This window comes from Amblyraja radiata, chromosome 1 (assembly GCF_010909765.2).
Source record: "Amblyraja radiata isolate CabotCenter1 chromosome 1, sAmbRad1.1.pri, whole genome shotgun sequence".
NCBI lineage: Eukaryota > Metazoa > Chordata > Chondrichthyes > Rajiformes > Rajidae > Amblyraja > Amblyraja radiata.
In genome coordinates, this window is record NC_045956.1 from 25,087,279 (window position 1) to 25,109,980 (window position 22,702).

A 22,702-nucleotide genomic window follows, 5' to 3' on the forward strand; every position below is an offset into this window, starting at 1 on the left:
AGGGGTAGGCCATTTAGAACTGAGATGAGAAAAACACTTTTCATTCGGAGAGTTATGAATCTGTGGAATTCTCTGCCCTAGAAGGCAGTGGAGGCCAATTCACTGGATGTTTTCAAGAGAGGGTTAGATTTAGCTCTTATGGCTAATGGAATCAAAGGTTATTGGGGAAAAAGCACGGATGGGGTAGTGATATTGGATGATCAGCCATGATCATATTGAATGGCAGTGCTGGCTCGAATGGCCTACTCCTGCACCTATTTTCTATGATTCTAAACCACCAAGACCAGAATCAAACAGAATAGAGCACCTGCCCCCAAGCTAAGCATCAGATTCAGGCAACCAGGGACCATTCTGCCCAATTGAATGTACTGATGGGATTCTGCAATTGATTCTCTGCAAAGGTTATCGAGGCAGAAATTCTACTTGGATTTAGCAAGAATCTAAATTAGCATTTTCTTTATGGTGAACCAGACAATAAACTGAGCTAAAATACTTGATTCGCTTTGAAAGTTCTTTGTCAATGCATACACGTGCGTGCCTTTCATCTCCACGATTCTGTGATTCTCGAGACCTATGCAACTACTTTCTCAAACAAAATCGAGTGGGAGACCCTGAGTTGCAGACAGTGAACGCCGAGGCAAAAAACAAACTGAACATGTTGGAGACATTCAGCAAGTCAGGCAACACATTTGGGAATATGAAGTGTTCTCTGATAATAGGGTGTCCAACTTGAAAGTCTAACTCTTCCACAGATGCTGTCTCACCTGAGTATTTTCTGGTTTTATTTGTTTTCTTTTAATTTTTTATTCGCTCAAGCCAGGACGTTGAATAATAAATGATTTTGACCACTACAAAGACCAAGCACCTCCTTGCAGATGGGTTTGCATTTCCTGTTGACTTTGTGACACGACGAGTGACAGGGAGTGAGTGCGTTGAAGGCGGGACATCCTGCAAACGCCTGACCACCAACCCAGCGACTGAGAGTCTCACTTTCGCTTCCTTGTTAGTGTGTCACAGTTCCTTTGGTTAGAAAAAAGTCAGAGGGGGAGAGAGAGAGAGAGAGAGTGTGTGAGAGTGAGTGAGAGTGAGTGGGAGGGAGGGAGTGAGGGAAAGACGGAGGGAGAGGTTTTTAATTTGAAATGGAGGCCAGCCTGACCTGTGCGGTTTGCTTGTCGGTGTTTGAGAATCCCACCACTCTGCCAGTGTGCTCGCACAATTTTTGCAAGAAGTGCATCTTGGAATGTGTCACCAAGTCGTTCAGTAGTTCCGGGGGGTTTGGCCTGGGCGTCTGCAGCAGCAACAACAACATCTGGAGGAACAGCCAGCTCGAGTGCCCCCTGTGCAGAAAGAGCAACTTCATCGCCGAAGGCGTCGTCAACCTGCCGGGCAACACCACGCTGGCCGAGGTGGTGAAGCTGTTCAGGTGCCTGCAGCAGCAGCAGCAGCAGCAGTCGGCGGGTGGCGGCTGCAGAGCGGAGGAGTTGGAAGAGAACGCGGGCCTGGGAGCCGGGAGCTCGAGCGACGGGCGAGCCTTGTGCGAGCGGCACCCGCCCCGGAGCCTGCAGCTCTTCTGCAAGGTCTGCAAACAGGCGGCTTGCGGCCAGTGCGTGTCCGAGCACCACCGCGGCGTCTTTCACTCCGTCAACCTGGTCGACATGATCTACCAGGAGGAAAAGGTATTCTGTCCTGCGGGACCCAGGGGCGGGGTTGCATGTATGCATCGTTATGCAACGATGGGACTACAAACAGTTGGAGTAACTCAAGCGGGACAGACAGCATCTCTGGAGAGAGGAACAAGTTGTATCTTGTAGGTGACGTTTTGGGTCGAGACCCTTCTTCAGACCCGAAATGTCAGCTGTTGGCATAGGATGAAAGAATGGGTACCCCGACTGGGCTTGTATTCACTGGAATTTAGAAAGATAAGGGGATCTTATAGAAACATATAAAACTCTTCACACAAAGGGTGGTGGGTGTATGGAACAAGCTGCCAGAGGAGGTAGTTGAGGCTGGGACTCACTATCCCAGCATTTAAGAGAGTTAAGACAAATACATGGATTGGACAGGTTTGGAGGGATATGGACCAAGCACTGGCAAGTGGGACTAGCAGTTGGGACATTGTTGGCCGGTGTGGGCAAGTTGGGCCGAAGGGCTTGTTTCAACACTCTATCACTCTGACTCTTAAAAGGTTGGACAGACTAAATGCAGGACAAATGTTTCTGATGTTAGGGGAGTCCAGAAACCGGGGGTCACAGCTGAAGAATAAGGGGTAGGCCATTTAAGACTGAGATAAGGAAAAACTTCTTCACCCATAGAGTTGTGAATCTGGAATCCTCTTGCACAGACGGCAGTGGATTCACTGGATGTTTTAAAGAGAGAGTTAGATTTAGCTCTTAGGTGCTAAAGGAATCAAGGGATATGGGGGGAAAAGCAGGAACAGAGTACTGATTTTAGATGATCAGCCATGATCATTTTGAATGACGGTGCTGGCTCGAAGGGCCGAATGGCCTACTCCTGCACCTATTTTTCTATGTTTCTATTCCTTCTTTCCAGAGATGTTACCTATCCAGCTGAGTTACTCCAGCATTTTGTGTCTATCCGGTTTAAACCAGCATCTGCAGTTCCTTCCTACACAAAAGTTATGCAACGATGTACTCGGGTTATATCGAATCCTCTCCAGACGACATTGTTAATGACCTTTTATAACTTGATAAAAGTCACATGAATTTGTCCCGAAGCCATCCCCCGCTAAGACCGAAGACGCTGGAAGTTATTTTCCAAATTTTTGCCTCTTTCCACTTTTAAGACATTCCTTTGGCCATCTGCACTCCTATATCCTTATTTGCCTGGGTGTCAGCATTTTGTTTTACAGGCCCTCAATGTACCATAAGATAATGTTGAATGTTAGAGGTGCTTTGAATGTAGCTATCCCCTGAAAACGGCAGGTATCGAGTGAATCTTATAAACGGGTTTGAAAATGTCAGCATTTTATGTCTCCAGTGAGTGTATCTGGAAGGAAGGATATATCTTACATTTCAAATAAATTGTTTGACCCAATACGTCCCTATTAGTCAACCCATGTTTCTTGTAGTGAATCATTAAGACTTACAGTACAAATCCAATTACTGTTTAAATGTGATGAGGGTTTTTGCCATCCTTCCATGTCTCCACTAACTTCTTGGAAAATAAAGTTGTATTTCTTTAACCACTTACTTTAATCAAAGCCTGTTGATTTTGTATCCCTCTAAGGGAGAACAGCAACTTCTATTTACTCTCCATGTACCTATTGAACACCTCGAATTCCCCCCCCCCCCCCCCCAAAGAAAATAGGCGTAGCTTGTCATAGCCGCAGTATTCCAATCCTATCAGCTCTAAATATCAGCTCTAAATTCCCCCCCCCCCCCACCCCCCATCAGTCTGAAGAAGGGGTTCGGCCCGAAACGTCGCCTATTTCCTTCGCTCCATAGATGCTGCTGCACCCGCTGAGTTTCCCCAGCAATTTTGTGTACCTTAGCTCTAAATAAATGTTCCTTTTCCCCCCCCCCACTTCAGTGCCATTGCACCTTTCCTGTTAAGCAGTGAACTATATATGGTACTCGAGCTATGGTCAAGCTCGTGTTCCAGCTTGCCCTTCAACTGTATGACTTGGTTAATAAAGGATAATTGCCTCATTCTAATGCATTATAAATTTGTCCCTCTGTCTTTCAAGGATTAGTGAATATTTACTCCAAGGATCCTGTATTTGTAACAATTTTCCCATTTCCCTTGGCCTCAATGAAGCTCTCCAAATGCAATGCCACACTTCTCTGGATTAAATTCCAATTGCCATTTATCGGACCCTGAAGTCTAAAACTTTACTGTTCACTCAACGATATGATTTTTAAACTTCTATGTACTACCCATGTGCAAGTAAGTTTAAATCATTGTTGTTTTACAAAAAAAAACAAAGCTCTGTGACATTTGGAACGTTGGGAATAACCCTCCAACCACAGAAACGCTTGGGTATATTTGTATATTTTACCACTAATTGAAAACAATTGCCGTCTTTTTATCACTGAGTCTATTTTAGCACTCATTGGACCCCTTGGGCTTTTCCTTTTTTATTTATCCTGCGATGTGGGCAATTGTCATTGTCAAAAAAAATTGTCATGGAACTTTGACAAAAACAACTTCAAACTAAATTGATAGATTTTTAAAATATAAATATAAAAAGATGGAAATACCTAATAGGTCTGTCAGCATATTTGGGGGCCAAGGTCTGTCAACATATTTCATATCCAAGTAATGTCTGCTTTTCTCTCCAAAGTTGATGAATACTTTAAGCATTTTCTGTTTTTATTTCATATTTCTGTCTGCAGTTTAAAAATAATTGTTGATAGATTGTTGTTGGCCAAGGAAATTGGAACCAATATGGATCAGTCAGGATCTAGAAATAAGATGACCTGTTTGTGTTCAACATTCAGTCCAACAGGTTGTACTTTACTTTGGGGGAAAGATTGGAACAAATAGCAGTGGCAGATAAAACAAGTATGTTGCAGTAATATGTGTTTAGTCTAATGTTTTCAGATTTTGACCAACAAATTGATGTAAGTAAATCATTAGATCTGTGATTTATATTAGTGGAATGGATATATCTGACCTTTTTTTTCCAGCTTGATTACTTCAACAACATGAGAGAACTGAGGCAGTTGAATGAGAAATTGAAGGTTGAAGTTGCAGATGTCCCTTCGGATAGAGAGGTGAGAACTGCATGACGTTTAGTAAATGTCCTTCCCTTGCCTCTGTGTTATTGTGTCAGTGGTAGTTCTCTGCAACAACCCAAGCACTCCCATCATTTGCGATGCTTGGTACGTCAGTCATTTTACATTAAGTGATTCGCATGCAAAAAAATCTTTTTTTGTGCATCTTCTGCAACAGGTTTTAATTTTTAGCTTTCTCATTCATATCCTATTCTCCTGAATGCTGACCACAAACCTTTGCAAAATATATTTGTATGTTCTGGACAGATATTAAATAGAGATGACTTCCAAGGTCAAAATGGACGCGATCTCCAGATTCCTCTTGGTTATTGATATAAAGTCGTGGAGATAATGCAGCCCATACTTCAAAGATATACACAATATGCTGGAGTAACTCGGTGGGACAGGCAGCATCTCTGGAAAGAAGGAATGGGTGGTTTTGGGTCGAGACCTTTCTTCAGACCCGAAACGTCACCCATTCCAAAGATGCTGCCTGTCCTGCTAAGTTACTCCAGCATTTTCGATCTATCTTTGGTGTAAACCAGCATCTGCAGTTCCTTCCTACAGCCGTTACTTCAACTTGGGTGTTGCCTTCAAATGTTTTTAGAAGATAATGCGGGGACTAAACATGGATAATGACCCAAACCAGAGCAAAATTATTTATTTCTTAAATGTTTTTAATTTCCTATTGATGTATTCAGGAATCCTCAGTACATTACGCAATTTATAATCCATTGCCTGAATGCATTACTGACCTACTGATTCATATTATTTATCTAGCTAATGCTGGAGTATGAAAAAGAAGTTATTGCGAGCAAATTTGAAGAGATTTCAGAGAAATTAGTACAGAAAAAAAAGCAGTTTTTGGATAAGATTGAAAAGGAGATCGAATGCAAGAAAAAGGAACGTAAAGCTTGCCTTGCAAGAAAACAGACGCAGAAAGACACCATTGAGAAGTACCTGAAGGATTGTGAAATATTGGTGAATGAATGCAATCCTGTAACTTTTCTCAAGGTAAGAGTCTTTTCAAGGCCAATATTTAACGACCATCCCAATAAACCTCGCTATTGTTAATGAATTTGCCACCGACCTATTGATACTAACAGTCAGATTTGTGTCTACTAAATCTGTAATTCCAATTTTCCACAAAAAAAACATAGACTGCATTGTGTAGTATTATATGTTAGATGAAAGAACTTAGGAGACTATGCTCAAAAAGTGAATGTAGTACATGCATAAAGCATGATTAATCTGATTTTTTTTCCCTCAAGATTATTCTGTAGCTGTAATTGTAGTTGGAAATTTTAACATGCAAGAAAGTGGATTCTTCTTTGAAAAACTGTTTAGTTCAAAGAAAGTGTATGCTTGCTAAAGTTGAAAGGTCACAGAATTAAGGTGGGCAAATGGAGACACTGCATTGTAAGTAAGTCATTGTAAGTAAGTAAATGTTATTTATATAGCACGTTTAAATCAACTCGCGTTGAAACCAAAGTGCTTTACATGGAAGAAATAATTAAGTTTCCATACATCCATAGAAAAATTTAAAATAAAGAAAAATGACAAAACACATTATAAAATTCAACATGAACGTCCCCCCCCACAACAGAATCAAAATGTTCCACTGTGCGGAAAGGCATCAGAAAGTTCAGTCCTCTTCCTCTGTGATTACCCGAGGTCGGGGCTTATTTGTGTCCTTCGCAGCCTAAACATTGTCTAAACATACACAATGGTCTTTGCTCTTCCAATCGTTTATTCATGCAAAATAGAAACTTTTTCTCGAAACTAGATTTCTTCTTATCGAGTCCACATCACAAGATTAGAAATAGTTCAGCCAGAGCTAAACGCACTTCTCGGCATCTGCATACAATTGCTTCTTGCGCTTCTTGTGCGTGGTGGTGGAAAGATTGGTGGAAACAGGGCTGTGACGTGAACGTTCTTTCCTTGACCCCAAACTAGATTTGGGAACCTTAGACTCTGCTGATTTGTAAAAATCTACTGCTAAGATTCGTCATTTGTGGTAGCTTGTTCAGATTACTGGGTAATGGGAGATTGAATTGGAATAATCAAGTGGTTAGGTTAAAATTACAATCGCATTGTTGGTTAAATTGCAATTATTTCACATATAAATAGATTAAGGAAGGGAGAAAACAATGGGACTTTTTAAGTTTTGATTTCCAATCTGTCTTGCAGAGAACTGAAACCAAAAGTTTAATACAGAAAATGCCCAGCAGATCTGTCAGTGTCTGTGCAAAGAGTAAAATTGAATCAATATTACAGATGAACAACCTTGCAACAGAACTGGCCGGTTGTTATCTAAACTTATTGAATTCAGTATTGTACCAAGTCTGCAAAGTGCTGTTCTTCAAGCTTGTGTTGTGCCTCACTGGAGAGTGTAGGAGCGATGAGTGAGAAAAGAAATGGGGAGGTGAATTAATGCTCGGGATCACCTCTACAGACTGAACAAAGTTGTACAACTGCAAAGGGTAACTGCATAACTGAGCTCCTCCATTTGTTTTGTGGTTAAGGAACTTAAAACACAAATACAAAATCCGATGGAATATTTGAATGGGCGGCAGAATAGGACTTATTGGGTAGTACTTTGAAAGAGCAAGCACAGGCTCTTGCTGACATTTGGGGGGGGGGGGGGGGGGTTGTATTGACACGTTACTGAGCTCTCTATCTCATTCCTGCGCGCCATCTCATCATTGTTTGAGATTTGGCCCACATCAATAGTGTTTGTAGTATTCGAGAGCTTGAGGGTTGTTGGGAAGAAGCTGTTCCTAAACCTGGAGGTCATGACTCTTATACATTCTTCCCGATGGAGTGAAGTGAGTGTGTGGACAGGGTGGTGTGGGTCCTTAATGATGCTGGCTGCCTTTTTGAGCATTTTATAGAATCCCTTCAATGGCGGGGAGGTCTGTACCCATGATGCATTGGGTAGAGTTCACCACTTTTTGCCATCTCCTTCCTTCCTGGGTGTTCGAGTTGCTGAACAAGGCCGTGATACAACCAGGCAATACATTCTCTACTGTACACCTATTGAAGTTCAAAAGATTGTTCTTCGATATACCAAATCTCTTTGGTCTTCTAAAGAAGTAAAGGCGTAGATGACCTTTCTTTATGATTGCATCAATGTGCTGGTTCCAGGACGGATCTTCAGAAAAGTACACACCCGAGAACTTGATATTGTTGATTCTCTCCATCTCCGACCCAATCGACGAAGCAGGTTCATGGATCATTGGTCTTCCCCTTCCTAATCAACTTCGTGATTTTACTGGCATTGGAGCAAGAATGCTGGCACCATTCAATCAGAAGATTGATCTCTCCCCCCACCTCCCCCCCCATATAATCTAACTCATCATTACCCGTAATTTGTCCAACAATGATAAAGATGTAATTGGAACTGTTTGCCTACACAGTCATGTGTGTAGAGTGAGTAGGACAGAGCACACAGCCTGAGGTGCCCCTGTGCTGATAGTCATTAAGGAAGAAGAGCTGTTGCTAACTCTTATCGATTTGTGCTCTGTTGATGAGGACGTCAAGGATCCAGGGATGCACAGAGACCCAGTTCCAAGTTTGGAAGGGATGATGGTGTTGAATGCCTGTAGACTGTAGTCGACAACCAGCTTGATGTACGTGTTTAAGAAGGAACTGCAGATGCTGGAAAATCGAAGGTACACAAAAAAGCTGGAGAAACTCAGCGGGTGCAGCAGCATCTATGGAGCGAAGGAAATAGGCAACGTTTCGGGCCGAAACCCTTCTTCAGACTGATGGGGGGTGGGGGGGCGGGGAGAAGAAAGGAAAAAGGAGGAGGAGCCCGAAGGCTGGGGGATGGGAGGAGACAGCAGGAGGGCTGAGGAAGGGGAGGAGACAGCAAGGACTAACAAAATTGGGAGAATTCAATGTTCATGCCCCCAGGATGCAGGCTCCCCAAGCGGAATATGAGGTGCTATTCCTCCAATTTCCGGTGTTGCTCGCTCGGCCATGGAGGAGACCCAGGACAGAGAGGTCGGATACGGAGTGGGAGGGGGAGTTGAAGTGCTGAGCCAACAGGAGGTCAGGTTGGTTATTGCGGACCGAGCAGAGGTGTTCGGCGAAACGATCGCCCAACCTCCGCTTGGTCTCACCGATATAGATCTGCTGACATCTAAAGCAGCGGATGCATGCGTTCTTATTGTCCATTTGGTCATGAGCAGTGTGGAGAGCCACAAGATTGCATCCCCTCCTTGATCTATTGTGGAGGTAATCAAGTTGTAGTGGGCACAGGTACTTGCTGAGGTAGGAGTTGATATGCGCTATATCCAACCTCTCCTAGCACATCATCAGCATGGAGGTTAATGCCGCCGGTCGGTAGTCATTGAGACGTGTTGCCTTCCTCTTCATGGGCACCAGTATTATTGATGACCTCTTAAAGCAGGTGGGAAATTCAGACCTCAGTAATGAGAGGTTGAAGATGTCTGCAAAAACTCTAGCCTGTTGGTCCACACACATTTTGTACTAAATGACCCAGAATTACAGGCCTTAATCTGAACTGGAAGAGACTCAGATCTAAAAAGTAATACTTCATACAGCATGTTGGTATATTATACCGCTCTTGATATGTGGCAGGCTTTCATTCTTTGCAATAAATGTAATGGGTATAAATCTATTTCATCTGTTTATCTATTCCTAATGCATTCTTTCTTTTAAATTTCAGGTGGCTTGTGACTTAAATGAAAGGTAACTTAAAAATACTGTTTGGGTTATTGGAAGGGCCTTTCTTGAATTAATTACAGTTTTTAATCCCTTTCTATATTAAGAACTTTACATCTGCGAATCAGAACATTTCGAGATTTAAAAAAAACACAGAATGCTAGAAAAACTGAACAGATCAGGCAGCATTTGCAGAAAGAAAGACGATCAATGTTTGATATCCGTGATCTTTCATCAGAATCCACCTCTCTAAGGACAGTCACATACTTGAAGCATTGACGCCTTTTCTTTCCTTTAATGTTGCCTGACTTGCTTTGATTTTATTGTTCTCTGTTTTATTGTAACATCTCATCAGTAACCCTGGCAGAAAGCTATGTTCATTAATTCTGGTCATTTGTGCATCTCTAATTGACTTGGCCTCAGTTGTTTGTCCTTCAGTATGTAGAGCCAAAACGCTTGAATTTTCTGAATTGTTCCCTCTTTTAAGATACTCCTTGAAATTTATCTTGCCTCTTCTATTGTCATGTCCTTTGGCTCAGTTCTGATGTTTTTAATGGCTTACATTCCTGAGAAGCATCTTTACTGCGTGAAAACAGCATGCTGCTTCAATATTTGAAGTCTCTACACACGAGGACTCATAATCTTACACCTATGCGGATCAAGATGCCCCATCTAACCTAGTTTGTCCCTATTTGGCCCTTATTTCTCTAAACCTTTTCTATCCATGTACCCGTGCAGATATTTTTTTTATTTCAATGTGCTTATCTCAACTAATTCCTCTGGCAGTGTGTGCATGTGTGTGTGTGTTTGTTCTCACCTTAAACCTATCTATCTATATTACTAAAAGTCTGATCTTGACCACTTCCTGTTGTTCTGTATAGTGATTTTAGAAAAAACGCTGCCACTTATGGCTGTGAGTTTTGGCCATCTAACTCACAGTCCCCCTCCGGTGCGCAGGACAAGAGGATTTTTCCCATCGATGAAAAATAAAAGAGTTATTAGTGTTTTAAAAACGTTGAGGTTCTCTCTCCTGAAGGCCACGCCCCTTCCGGAGGGACTTTAAAACTCGGAAGTGTTGAGTGCCTCAGTCAGTCTCTGCAAGATGGGGGAGCGAGAGGGTCACGTCTCTCAGTCTGAGCTGTGAATAACACTGAACACATGTCTACTAAACTGAATGGTTTTACTGACCTGTCAGTGCCCTTAATGTGGTTTGAAAATATAGTTTGGAAATGCTAAAGCTGTGTTGCCTTTGGTTTGGAAATGCTAAAGCTGTGTTGCCTTTGGTTTGGAAATGCTAAAGCAGTGTTGCCTCTGGTTTGGAAATGCTAAAGCTGTGTGCCTTTGGTTTGGAAATGCTAAAGCTGTGTGCCTTTGGTTTGGAGATGCTAAAGCTTTGTTGCCTTTGGTTTGGAAATGCTAAAGCTGTGTTGTCTAATTAAAGTTGCCTTGCCTTCTATATAATTAAAAGTCTAATCTTGACCACTTCCTGTTTGCGCTTTATATTGATTTTAGAAAAAACGCTACCACGTACGGCCGTGATTTTTGGCCATCTTACTCAGTCCCCCTCCGCTCATCAGGTGCCGAGGATTTTTCCCATCGATGAAAAATGAAAGAGTTATTTGTGTTTTAAAAATGTTGAGATTCTCTCTCCTGTCAATCACGCCATGAAGGCCACGCCCCTTCTGGTGGGAGGGGGAGGGACTATAAAACCCAGAAGTGTGGGCGTGGCTCAGTCTCTGTAAGATGGAGGAGGGAGAGGTCACGACTCACTATCTTTGGTGGCCTTGCACCCTGCTTGAAGTGGTAAGAAACTGCACTTGAATTTGGTGGCCTTGCACCCTGCTTGAAATGGAATTTCAAGGAATAGCCTTGAGTTAACTGCCAGCCCACCAGCCGTGAGTGAGCCGCCAGCCCAAGAATCCATTCGGCCCACAATTTCCATACCAGCCCTCTGGAAACCAGTCCCTTCAGCCCACAACATCCATATTAGCGCTCCAGAAACCACTGGCTACCAATATTGGAATTGGTGGAGAGGTGGAATATTGCGTTGGGGGACCAGCCCTCCCGTGTGATGCTGGGACCCAACGGGTCCCACTTAGTCTAGTTCTCTATAGTTCTTGCTTCCCTTACCTTGGTGTGGGGGGGGGGGGGGAGACCCAGTGGATGACTATAAACCTCACAGGTCTCCAGCTGGTCTTCTACCTCAATCTGTTGAATTTTCATTAAACCCCCTTAATTGTAAATACAGTGCCCCCCATAATGTTTGGGACAAAGACCTGTCATTTATTTATTTGCCTCTGTACTCCACAATTTGAGATTTATAATAGAAAAAAAAAATCACATATGGTTAAGGAGCACATTGTCAGATTTTAATAAAGGTCATTTTTATACATTTTGGTTTAATTTGGAAATTACAGCAGTGTTTATACATAGCCCCCCATTTCAGGGCACCATAATGTTTGGGACACAGCAATGTCATGTAAATGAAAGTAGTCACGTTTAGTATCTTGTTGCATATCCTTTGCATGCATTGATTGCTTGAAGTCTGTGATTCATGGGCATTACCAGTTGCTGGGTATCTTCTCTGGTGATGCTCTGACAGACCTGTATTGCAGCCATCTTTAGCTTATGCTTGTTTTGGGGGCTAGTCCCCTTCAGTTTTCTCTTCAACATATAAAAGGCATGCTCAATTGGCTTCAGATTGGGCGATTGACTTGGCCACTCAAGAATTGATCATTTTTTAGCTTTGAAAAACTCCTTTGTTGCTTTAGCAGTATGTTTAGGTTTATTGTCTTGCTGTAGAATGAACCACCGGCCAATGGGTTTTGAGGCATTTGTTTGAACTTGAGCAGATAGGATGTGTCTATACACTTCAGAACTCATTATGCTACTACCATCAGCAGTTGTATCATCAATGAAGATAAGTGAGCGAGTACCTTTAGCAGCCATACATGCCCAGGCCATAACGCCCCCACCACCATGTTTCTCAGATGAGGTGGTGTGCTTTGGATCTTGGGCAGTTCCTTCTCTCCTCCATACTTTGCTCTTGCCATCACTCTGATATACGTTAATCTTCGCCTCATCTGTCCACAAGACCTTTTTTCCAGAACTGTGGTTGCTCTTTTAAGTACTTCTTGGCAAACTGTAAGCTGGCCATCCTATTTTTACAGTTAACCAGTGGTTTCTGCATCTTGCAGTGTAGCCTCTGTATTTCTGTTCATGAAGTCTTCTGCGGACAGTGGTCATTGACAAATCCACACCTGACTCCTGAAGAGTGTTTCTGATCTGTCGGACAGGTGTTTGGGGATTTTTCTTTAATATAGAGAGAATGTTTCTGTCATCAGCTGTGGAGGTCTTCCTTGGCCTGCCATTCCCTTTGCAATCATTAGGGTCACCAGTGCTCTCTTTCTTCTTAATGATGTTCCAAACAGTTGATTTTGGAAAGCCTAAGGTTTGGCTGATGTCTGTAATAGTTTTATTCTTGTTTCTCAGTCTCATAATAGCTTCTTTGACTTTCATTGGCACAACTTTGGTCCTCGTGTTGATAAACAGCAATAAAATTTCCAAAAGTGATGGAAAGACTGGAGGAAAGTCTAGGTGCTGAGAGCTCTCTTATACCTGCATTAAGGAGGCAATTAAACACACCTCAGCAATTTCAAATGCCTGTGAAGCCATGTGTCCCAAACATTATGGTGCCCTGAAATGGGGGGACTATGTATAAACACTGCTGTAATTTTTACATGGTGAAAACAAAATGTACAAAAATAGCCTTTAATAAAATCTGATGATGATGAAAATTTCTATTATAAATCTCAAATTGTGGAGTACAGAGGCAAATAAATAAATGATGGGTCTTTGTCCCAAACATTAAGGAGGGCACTGTATATCCTTTCTTTAAGTGAAGGGATCAGTATTGTAAAAAATGCAGGCTTACCGAGGCTGTGTATAATTTCAATGAAACACATTTGTTCCTGTACACCAAATCTCTAATTAAGGCCATGATACCATTTGCCATTCTAATCGCTTGCTTCATCGGTATGTTTGCTTTGGAATCACTGTCTCCCAATCCCGAGCCATTCACCTCTTTTGTTTTGTGCATCAAGAGGGATGACTTCACATTTGTCCATATTGTATGCAAACTACAATTTCTCACCCACTCCTTTCATTTTTTTGTATCCCCAGAAACCTCTATATCCTCCTTCCTGCGCATGATCCAAAATAGATTTATATAATTAGAATATCTCACCACTATTCACAACCAGCCTGAGAGACTAATCTCACCTGTTATCTGCCTATTTACCCATTCTGGATGCATGTCAGTGTATTAATCTCAATTTTATATGCAGGAACCTTGTTGACCAACTTTCTGTTTGGGTCCTTTAACAAAGCTTTCCAAATATCTAATTGTGCTGTGAACACTATTTCTACAAATTATCCTGCAAGAATGCCATAAATTGGTGAAACACAATTTTCTTTTCATACACCTATGCTAGCCCTAAATCTTGTCGAAGCATGATAACTGATTGTAATTCTGTAAGGAGTGTGGGTGTTTTATTCAAGTCGAAGTATGAAGTGGATGAGAAAAAAATGGAATGATAGTATATTAACATTGTATTACTCTAAGTTGTTATTTTGTCCTTTTTATGCTTAAATGTGTATGCAATTCATATAGGAAAAAGCATTTTTTAAATATAGCAGTATCTACTAATGAAAACTATTGGGCACCTCTGGAGTCCTCTGTTAGAGCATTGAACACATACAGGGCATGACACAAAACTGCAGATTTGTGCAACTTTCATAAAGTATCCACATTTTTCAATGTCATCTGAATATTAAAAACAAATTGATGTAGAAGTGAGTAGCACACAAAAATCTGGCTCTTTCACAATCACAATAATACTTTATTAGCCAATATGTTTTGCAACATACGAGGAATCTCATTTGCCGAGTCAGTCATACAAATGAAAAGCAACGGAACACACAAAACATATTTCAACATAAACATATTATCTCTTCCTCATTCCTCACTGTGCGGGAAGTCGAAAAAAAGTTCAAATCGCTTTGCTTCATTGTTCTCCCACGGTCGGGGGCCTCGAGCCCTCCGTTGACGGGACGATCTTGATTCCCGTAGCCGGCGGTCGGGCCCTCTGCATCGGGGCGATCAGCTCCTGCATCGGGGGGATGTCAGCTCCCCGCGCCGGCGATCGAACCGTGGGTCGGGGCTGGTTGAACCTCTGCGTCGTTGGAGCTCCTGACATATACGGTCTCTCCCGAGACTTGAGCTCACGATGGTAATACAGGTGCACAACCTTTTATCCGAAAGCCTTGAGACCAGACACTTTTCGTAATTCAGAATTTGTCGGTCTTCGGAATGGAATTTTTTTAGCGTAGATTTTAATGGCTGGCTCAGTGGTAGAGTGCTCGGCTCATATCCGCAAGGTCGCGAGTTTGCGCCTTGATCCCGGCAGTAAACTCGGTCGCGAGTTTGAGTCTTCAATGTAGTTTTTTCTTGCAGAATAAATGTTTGTATGAAATGCAGTGTAGGAGAGGTATACTGACTGTGGGCAGAACTTTGGAAGTGATTGCCCACCAGTCTAAAACGCCGCTGTGTCTCCCTGTCCCTGGGATAGCAGGGGGCGATCAAACAGCACAATACCCCCCTCCCCCTCCAACTCCAGAGGAATCCGCTCCCCGATGGGCCGCTACGGCGACAAGTGGCAGTTTGCCCACAGCCCGAGCTGCGCCCCCTCATCCGTCACCCCAAGAACAAGACGTACCTTGCACACCATCAGCTTCTGCCCCTACGTGTTCCTCTGGAGTTGGAGCGGGGCTGGGCTGGAGTTGCTACTGGCTGTGGGTCTCTGGGATCTCCGTGCTTGCAGTGGGCCTGGGGGTCGGTGTCCCGTTGGTCCTGACGTCTCCGGCCACCCCCCTGGACTGGAGCTGAGACTGGAAACAGTACCGCCCTTGCCCCCTCCCTCTGCAACTGCAACCAACCCCACTCTCCTGCAAGGGCGGTACAGTTCCCGGAGGATGGCAGGTGGCCGGAGACGTCAGGACCAACAGGAACCCGCTCCCCGATGGGCCCCTACGACGCCCCGAGCTGCGCCCCGTCATCCGCAACCCAGGTTCCTCTGTAGTTGGAGTGGGGCTGGGCTGGGCTGCTGTTGGCTGTGGGTCTCTGGGATCTCCGTGCTTGCAGTGGGCCTGGGGGTCGGTGTCCCGATGAGGGGGCGCAGCTTGGGGAACGGCTTCTGGTGGTCCTGACGTCTCCGGCCAGTTTGCAGTTTTCCTCTGGAGTTGGAACGGGGCTGGGCTGCTGCTGGCTGTGGGTCTCTGGGATCTCAGTGCTTGCAGTGGGACTGGGGGTCGGTGTCCCGTTGGTCCTGACGTCTCCGGTGACTGGCACGGTCCTGCTGCAATCGCCGACTTGAAGACAGTGCAAAGCCCCCGCGCCGGTGCAATGGGCGGGGAGCTGGAGAGGGGAGGGAAGGGGTCACATACATGGCCGGGAAGCAGAGGGGTGTAGGTGGGGTGAAACTGAAGCGAGCGACAATCTGCTGCTGCCTGCCCGCTGAGTTAAAAAGTTCCCACGCAAGACTCACGAAACACTGTATCGTGAGTCTACCGTGGGAACTTTTTAACTCAGCGGGCAGGCAGCAGCATATTGTCAATTATTAACCCTCCCGCGCAATATACCCTCACCTTCTCTTTTATGAATGGGGATTTAGTTCCCCTTTCTTCGAGGACCGACCGGAGGTTCCGCTGTCACCTCTGCGGGCCGCCCTCGGTGAACGTTTTCAAGGACCTTTCTTCAAGGACCGAAAAAATGGCCGCTATTCGGAGGTTTTCGTTATTTGGATCTTCGGATAAAAGGTTGTGCACCTGTATTCAGTTTACAGGCCAATCACTTTTAGGTACTTTTTAAATTTAACTTAGGGATGCAACATGGAAACAGGCATTTTGTTTTCCTATTATAACTGTTATTGTATTTTTCTTGCAAAGAGTGAGGAGCAACCTAGCCATTGTCCTCCCTACCATGAAAAAGCATAATGAATCGGCATGTCTGCAGCCCAGTCAGCTTCACATAAAGCCAATTTTGGATAGCATCTCTGCACTTCAGTTTGCCGAAGATACCACAGAACCTACTTGTGCCTTGGGTGAGACATTTACGTTTGTTTTGATTTTAAAACAAAAATGTCATCTGAATTTTTGTTCTCTTTGGAATCAACACACTATATGCTCAACTGAAAAATGTATTACATTTTACATGGGAGACAACATTCACTTAAAAGGCCATGCTAAGGAGTTAGGGCTGACATTTAATCAGCATTTAATATAATTGCATATTGAAACATAATTTAAGTTATTAATTGTATTGCATGGATGTTTTTAAGGTGACATTGAATAGTGTTGAATTTCACAATTGTTTTTGGGCACCTTCTAAATCCCCCTGCTGCTGATTCTTGTCTCAAAAACTCACGATGTCCAAATGCAGGAGGAAATGAAGGCAAGGGGAGCGATGGGATAAAGGTTTAGCTGATTAGGTGAGGGGAATGCGTGGGTTGGGAGAGAGGGTGGAGGATTCCGATATTTGTGGTATCATTTTCATTATCCCCAAATTGTGCCTTTTACTGCACTGTTTTGCACCTTATCTTCAGTCTTTCTTGTTTCTTCTTTAATCCCTGTTGATACTGTCTGAAGTTAGAGGTTATTGTTGAGCTCCAGCTAATTTAATCTCTCAAACTCTGACCTATGCATCTGATTTGCTTTTTGATGCCCGTCTATTTTATAAATCATCCTTGTAGATGCCGACACAGCAGCATATACATTCTAGCCATGGGTCATGCAGAAATCGCATCGCAGAGCTTATGTCCAGGGTCAACTATGTTTGTCACTAACTATTTTAAAATTAGAGAATTGTGGCTCACATCTACAAAGCTTGACAGTTCACCATGACGTTCAACTGTTTAAAACCAGTGATTCTGAATTCCCAGGTTTAATTCCCAAGTTGGGAGAATTGCATTGCTTGATTTTTTTTTTTGTTGAAATAGATAATTACATTATCTCGTCTTGCTTCGAGTGGATGTGGAGAGGATGGTTCCACTAGTGGGAGAGTTTAGGACAAGAGGTCATAGCCCCAGAATTAAAGGACGTTCTTTTAGGAAGGAGATGAGAAATTTCTTTAGTCAGAGGGTGGTGAATCTGTGGAATTATTTGATTAGTACAGATGTCAGAGGTTTTGTGGAGAAGGCAGGAGAATGGGGTTAAGAGGGGAAGATAGATAGATCAGCCACGATTGAATGGCGAAGTAGACTTGATCGGCCGAATGGCCTAATTCTACTCCTATCTCTTTTGACCATTTGACATTTTGTAGTAAACAAACAAAAAAATGGATCTGCTTTAGTGCATAATGCATCCGTGATTTGCTCGATGCATTTGGACTGACTGATGCAGATGTGCCTCGAGGCATCATAGAAAGAATTGTAATTGTATTTAACCATGGAAATCATTAGTACTGTAGTCCCTGGGGCTATTGAATGGATGACAAGAGATGGCCCAAGGATATCACTGCCTCCCTAATATAAACCAAAATCGTCAAAGACTGTTTCCAACCCTAAGTATCTTTGGGTTTGATAGCTTGCTTTCAAAGGGGGGGGGGGGGGATAAATGCTATTAACTGAATATTCACTGCAGCTGTTGGTGAACACATGGTGACTAGGGGCTGAACTTGTTTGAAGGCAATCATTTCCCATAATTTTCCTGCATTGTAGCAGCTCATTCAGCATATGCCACCTCACACCGCAGTTAATTCGCTCACTTTTTCCCACTTCTCACTCACTTTGCATATAAAATTCTGCCTAATTCTAACTCTTTTGCCGCCCACTTGTATAATGGGCAATTTATAGTTGCCACTGAAACAAACAAACAGAACATCTTTGGATGTGGAAGGAAGCTAGAGCACTAGCTAGAGCTCTCCATCACAGATGTAGGAAGAATATAGAATCGGGGTTCCGGGGAGAAGGCAGGCGAATGGGGTTAGGAGGGAGAGATAGATCAGCCATGATTGAATGGCAGCGTAGACTTGATGGGCTGAATGTCCTAATTCTACTCATCACTTGTGACCTTATGACTGTGAGGCAGCGGAACAATTTACTGTACCACTCTGCCATCCTTTCTCAGAAAAAAAATATTGTTTCGTTTGGAGATTGTTATAAAATATATGCAAGGATTTGGATCACTGAAATGAGGAAGCACATGTTGGGGAGCACAGATAACTATTTATTAAAGCAAGCACATGTAAAATGCAGATAAACTATCAACTATCAATAAGGAAACAATCCAAAATAACAGGTCTCACGCCCCTCTGCGTCTCCTGTCTGCTCTGACTGGCACTGACACACACCATGTGGGAGGAAATCTGCGCGGTCACAGGCGAACGTTCAAACTCCACATAGACAGAACTTGAGGCCTGGATCGAACCTGTTCTGTGTGGAAGCACCTCCACTCTCTGCACCACTCTGTCACCCCTATTTCCTTTGAAAGTTGATGGGTTGGTTAGTAACTTTGCTGAAAACACCCAAATTGGTGTTGCAGACATTTATTTTAATAAAATGATTACATGAATTACATTTTCAAGTAGCATTTTTGCAGGCCTGAGAGTATAGCTAGGCCAAGAGTCAAGAGTGTTTTGTTGTCATATGTTCCAGATAGAACAATGAAATTCTTCCTTGTAGTAATACTCTCTGGTGCAATTCTTACTCGAGTACAATTAACGTTCAGTAACTCTGAAGGTTCACTTGGAATAACTTGGAGTTATGTAAATTAATTTTGTTTACCCACAGATGCTGGCAACGTCACAAATAAGAAGGTCAAACAAGGGTATCAATTTAAAACTCCCTTGAAAATGTGGAAACAACCCAAGGGTTGTGAAGGAGCAGAATTTTCTGTAAGTTAAAAGAATTCAGTATATTCTTAAAAGTACACAATCAAGATTACTAGCAGTAATTAAAGAAAAATTCTATTGTGCAAGAAAAGAATTAAGGTAAACTTTGAAACTCTCTTTAACTTTAAAAAAAAACGTCTTTCAGCCAGAAATAATCTATGACAATCTTGAAGGCCAACGAGATCGTTATTGGTGTATTACTTCAAAAGATGAATATCAGGGCATGAGTCTAGAGGTAAGTTGGTATGGTTTAAATTTCACAGAAGCATTTTATCTATCAGCCACCTAATAACAGCAGCTCCCATGTGAAAAAGGTTCTCTACACTCTCGAAGCTTTAGTTTTTCTTCATCTTGTCTCGCTCAGAATTAGAGGTTAGGTTTGGGCTTGGTAGTGAAAGGAAAGCATGCTTTTGTAATATTTATACTTTAGGATTGACAGATGCATTTTAAAGTCAACGGAGATCTTTTGAACTCTTTGTTTGCCGATCCTTGGCGCTTCTGCCTATATCTGTGTATAAAGCTTTCATAAAGAACACACAATATACCTGCACATGGCTAATGTCATGGGAGAATGTATCAGATTTATTGGGATGAAGTAGTTACTACATGGATGCAAATGTGGATGGGTTTGTTTCTCATTTGTATTTGGTCAGTACTCATGGTGTACTTACGTGACCATCCTAGTTCAATCCTGCTTTCCTGATAGAAACATAGAAAATAGGTGCAGGAGTAGGCCATTCGGCCCTTCGAGTCTGCACCGCCATTCAATATGATCATAGCTGATTATCCAACTCGGTATCCTGTACCTGCCTTCTCTCCATACCCCCTGATCCCTTTAGCCACAAGGGCCACATCAAACTCCCTCTTAAATATAGCCAATGAACTGGCCGCAACTACCTTCTGTGGCAGAGAGTTCCAGAGATTCACCGAGACTGTGTGAAAAATGTTTTTCTCATCTCGGTCCTAAAGGATTTCCCCTCTATCCTCAAACTGTGACCCCTTGTCCTGGACTTCCCCAACATCGGGAACAATCTTCCTGCATCTAGCCTGTCCAACCCCTTAAGAATTTTGTAAGTTTCTATAAGATCCCCCCTCAATCTCCTAAATTCTAGCGAGTACAAGCCGAGTCTATCCAGTCTTTCTTCTGATCTGGAGTACCTGTTTCTAAAATACTGTCTATTTATCTGCCAAGGGAATTCGCCTCTACCATCTTGTCGGTATTCTGTATGCTACCCCAAGGTGGCATTGGATGAATTATACTTGGTCATCAACTCTCCTGAGATAGTAGCCCTCTCAGGTTGATTAGATGCCAGCTTGATTAGTACAGGTGTCAAAGGTTATGGGGAGAAGGCAGGAGAATGGGGTTAGGAGGGAGAGATGGGTCAGCCATGGTTGAATGGCGGACTCGATGGGCCGAATGGCCTAATTTCTACTCCTTTCATTTATGAACTTACAGAGAGAGACTGAAATACATGGCACCAACAAAGAATGTTATACAGTGGTGATCTGAGGTAGCCTCCCCATCAGGTCTGCCTAGAGATAGACTGGACCATATTCAGGCTGGATGCAGTGGTCAGTGCTCAGTCATCAGGCAGTTCATCAAGAACTGCATTGAATACTGTCTTCTGGCAAAGGCAATTATGTCTGTCCTAACTAAAAACCCTCAAGAAGGTTAATTCTATGGTCTAGTTTCAAGGATATCATGATGTACAAGCCCTCACTGTATAAGAAGGCATTTATGACCTCCAATGTTACGAGTAATGGCATGAGAGACTTCTGAAACAAGCTGGAGGTTCAATTCAATCAAGCAGATGCCAGGCGAGTGGCGGAGCCAGAATACCACCAAGGGCTACAAACTGAAATTGGCCGATCTTTGGCAAAGGCGCATCTCTATTGAATGAAACTGCCTTTTAAGCCTGTTTTGCCAAGGCAAACCAAGTTTCACATTGGTGCATTTCTTTCCCCCATCCCCCGCTGGTTCTGTCCATACATCATAGTGGGGGCTTTCGTGAGGGTAAACTCTCAAAGTGGCTGGTCTACATGGAATCCCTTGGATGTTTCTAAAATCGTGCACCAATCAACTGGCCACACACATTGCCGACATCTTCAACCTCTCACTTCAACGATCTCATCAGCTTCAAGGGAAATTCTGTTATTCCAGTCCCCAAGAAAAATAAAGTAACCTGTCTCAGTCTGAAGAAGGGTCTCGATCTGAAACATCACCCATTCCTTCTCTCCAGAGAAGCTGCCTGTCCTGCAGAGTTACTCCAGCATTTTGTGTCTCAATGCCTATTGCCAGTAGCTCCAGCATAGACCATAATGAAGTTCTTTGAAAGTTTGGGAATGGTTCACATTTCCTCCAATCTTCCGCCCAATCTAGACCCCCTGCAATTAGCACATAGGAAAAATAGATCTACGGAGAGCACCATCTATTTTACACTCCATTCAGCCCAGGAGCATCTGAACTATAGGATGACATTGACTACAGCCCAGCTTTCAACACCATAATACTGAATAAACTCGTCCCCAGATTTGGTAGAAACAAGGAACTGCAGATGCTGGTTTACAAAATAAAGTGCTGGATTAACTCGGCAGGTCAGGCAGCATCTCTGGAGAACATGGATAAGTGCGTTTTGGGTCTGGATCGTTCAAATTTGGTATTGGTTTATTATTGTCACATGCCTAGATACAGTGAATACTTTGTTTGCATGCCATGCAGTCAAATCGTACTATACATGAGTACAAACAAGCAAAATACAAGTACAATGTTTATTGCAAAAGCAAACAAATACCAGAATGCTGAATATTGTTCGAGTATTACAGCGTTACAGTTACAAAGAAAGTGCAGATTAAATAAAAATTCTGGAACTTGGCCTTGGTCTCCATTTTGCAACCGGCTTCTGGACATCTTGACCAGCAGATCTCATTCGGTTCGAATTGCTCATAAAATGTTGTCCATCCTGGCTCACGATGCTGATGTCCCTTGGGGTTGAAAGCTTAGTCACTAGCTCTACACCCGTGGCTGTGCCACCAAGTATAATGCCAACCCAATCTTTAAGTTCACCGATGATATCGCTGTTATTGGCCAGATCTAGAGCAAAGATGCGATGGACTGCAGTAAAGAGATCAGGAACTTTGTATCATGGTGTCAGGACAATGTCAGAAAGAGGTTGGTTGTAGACCTAAGGATACGAGGGGGTGAACTTAACCCTGTCCTCATCAATATAGCTACTATAGAGATGGTTTGACCACTTCAGGTGCCTAGGCATCCAACCTAACCTGGTCCTTTCAGTAATGTGATTTAAAAAAAAAACACATCTGCATAGTT

General features: G+C 43.1%; 1 protein-coding gene across 2 annotated transcripts in view; it reads left to right on the top strand.

The window, feature by feature from the left end:
* The first annotated feature begins 931 nt into the window (after positions 1–931).
* Positions 932–22,702, top strand: part of LOC116971831 — a 35,427-nt gene continuing 13,656 nt past the window's right edge. The window contains exons 1-7 of one of the 2 annotated variants that reach the window (XM_033018981.1): positions 932–1,676; positions 4,650–4,736; positions 5,517–5,750; positions 9,433–9,455; positions 16,434–16,588; positions 19,274–19,377; positions 19,520–19,609. In XM_033018981.1, the coding sequence (XP_032874872.1) occupies positions 1,140–1,676; positions 4,650–4,736; positions 5,517–5,750; positions 9,433–9,455; positions 16,434–16,588; positions 19,274–19,377; positions 19,520–19,609 (1,230 nt within the window). In that variant the 5' untranslated portion in view covers positions 932–1,139. The remainder of the gene's footprint in view (positions 1,677–4,649; positions 4,737–5,516; positions 5,751–9,432; positions 9,456–16,433; positions 16,589–19,273; positions 19,378–19,519; positions 19,610–22,702) is intronic. The other variant, XM_033018991.1, reaches the window with a different exon arrangement.